The sequence below is a fragment of the Spermophilus citellus genome, assembly GCF_964194105.1.
Source record: "Spermophilus citellus genome assembly, chromosome: 5".
Taxonomy (NCBI): Eukaryota; Metazoa; Chordata; class Mammalia; order Rodentia; family Sciuridae; genus Spermophilus; species Spermophilus citellus.
Genome location: NC_138186.1, coordinates 39375765 through 39377306, shown reverse-complemented (window position 1 = coordinate 39377306; position 1542 = coordinate 39375765). Strand labels below are relative to the sequence as shown.

Genomic DNA, 1542 nt, shown 5'->3' with positions numbered 1-1542 from the left:
GATTATATTATTAGTCAAAAATGAATTATTAGGGGTTGGGGTTGTGGCTCAGTGGTAGAGCACTTGCATACTGTGTGTGAGGCAATGGATTTTATACTCAGCACCACATAAAAATGAATAAATAAAATAAAGGTAATGTGTCTGTTTACAACTAAAAATATTTTTAAGTGAGTTATTGGAAAAAATGCATTTTACAAGTAATTTTATTTGCGTTTGCAAATGTTCCTCACTAGGTTCCCTAAGGCCCCTTTTACATCCTTATTCCTTAGGGTATAGATGAAGGGGTTTAATGTTGGTGTCATTACTGCATAGAAGAGAGCCATGAACTTGGGCTGGTCCCTTGTGATAGAGGAGGAAGGCTGAAGATACATGCTAATGGCTGGACCATAAAATAAGGAAACTACAATGAGATGAGAGGAACATGTACCAAAGGCCTTCTTCCTTCCCTCAGAAGATTTAATCTTAAATACAGCACGTCCAATACTAGCATAGGAGGCAAGGATTAAACATAGAGGAACAGCTAATATAAAAATACACACCACAGACAGTGCAAGCTCATTAGCCTCCTTTTCACCACAGGCGGTCTTTATCAGAACTGGAATTTCACACAACAAGTGATCCAGTTTATTGACACCACACAATGGCAATTGTAATGTAAGAGTGGCTTCTGAGAAAGCAAAGATCACTCCAGTCATCCACATAATGGATACTAGCAAGATGCAAGTGCGTTGATTCATGATGAGGGTGTAGTGCAGAGGTCTGCAGATGGCCACATAGCGGTCAAAGGACATAATAGCCAAAAGCAGACATTCTGTGCCCCCCATTATATGGAAGATATAAAGCTGAATTATGCACCCAATATAGCTAATGGTCTTAGTAGAGCTTCCCAGATTAAATAGCATCTGAGGCACAATGCTTGTGGTATAACACATGTCTAGAAAGGAGAGGTTGGTGAGAAAGAAATACATGGGGCTGTGGAGACGAGGATCTAATTTGGAAACCAGAATGATAGCAATGTTTCCCATCAAGGCCAGGGGATATGTTATGAGAAGAATAATGAATAGAGGAAGCTCTAGCCAAGGTAGGTCTGCAAAGCCTAGTAGGATGAACTCTTCATGATGACTTTCATTAACTATTGTCATTCTCTTCAAGTTGTCTCACCTGTAATAAGGAAGTGGCAAAAAATTAGAAATAGTTATAATTAGTTAAAAAGTATAACTACATATCGGCCATTCTATTATAGAGGATAGTGTGCAATAACTCTTGGAGGAAAAAAGGCAAAGGTCTGTAGCAAGATGAACAAATTTCCATTCATGATACTAAAAGAAATGGTACTTACAGTAAAAATATAATATTTCTAGAGCAAAAATTGGGAAATATAACATATTTAAAAGGAACTTATTGTTTGAAGTCATCTCATTATAAGGCTATTCTATAGCTATATTCTATCAGGAAAAAAAAAAAGAAAAGAAAAATTTCACAAGTGTATAGCCAGAGTTGAAGCAGGTAATGAGGTGAGAAGGAGAATTAGCATCCAAGTAA

At 37.2% G+C, this 1542-nt stretch overlaps 1 protein-coding gene across 1 annotated transcript; it reads right to left on the bottom strand.

Moving 5' to 3' along the window:
- Positions 1–203: 203 nt before the first annotated feature.
- LOC308649019 (olfactory receptor 2B11-like) lies at positions 204–1142 on the bottom strand (the record flags this gene model as incomplete). Its single annotated transcript, XM_081294291.1, has 1 exon — positions 204–1142. The coding sequence occupies one exon, from the start codon at positions 1140–1142 to the stop codon at positions 204–206; it is 939 nt and encodes a 312-aa protein (XP_081150417.1).
- Between the last annotated feature and the right edge of the window lie 400 nt (positions 1143–1542).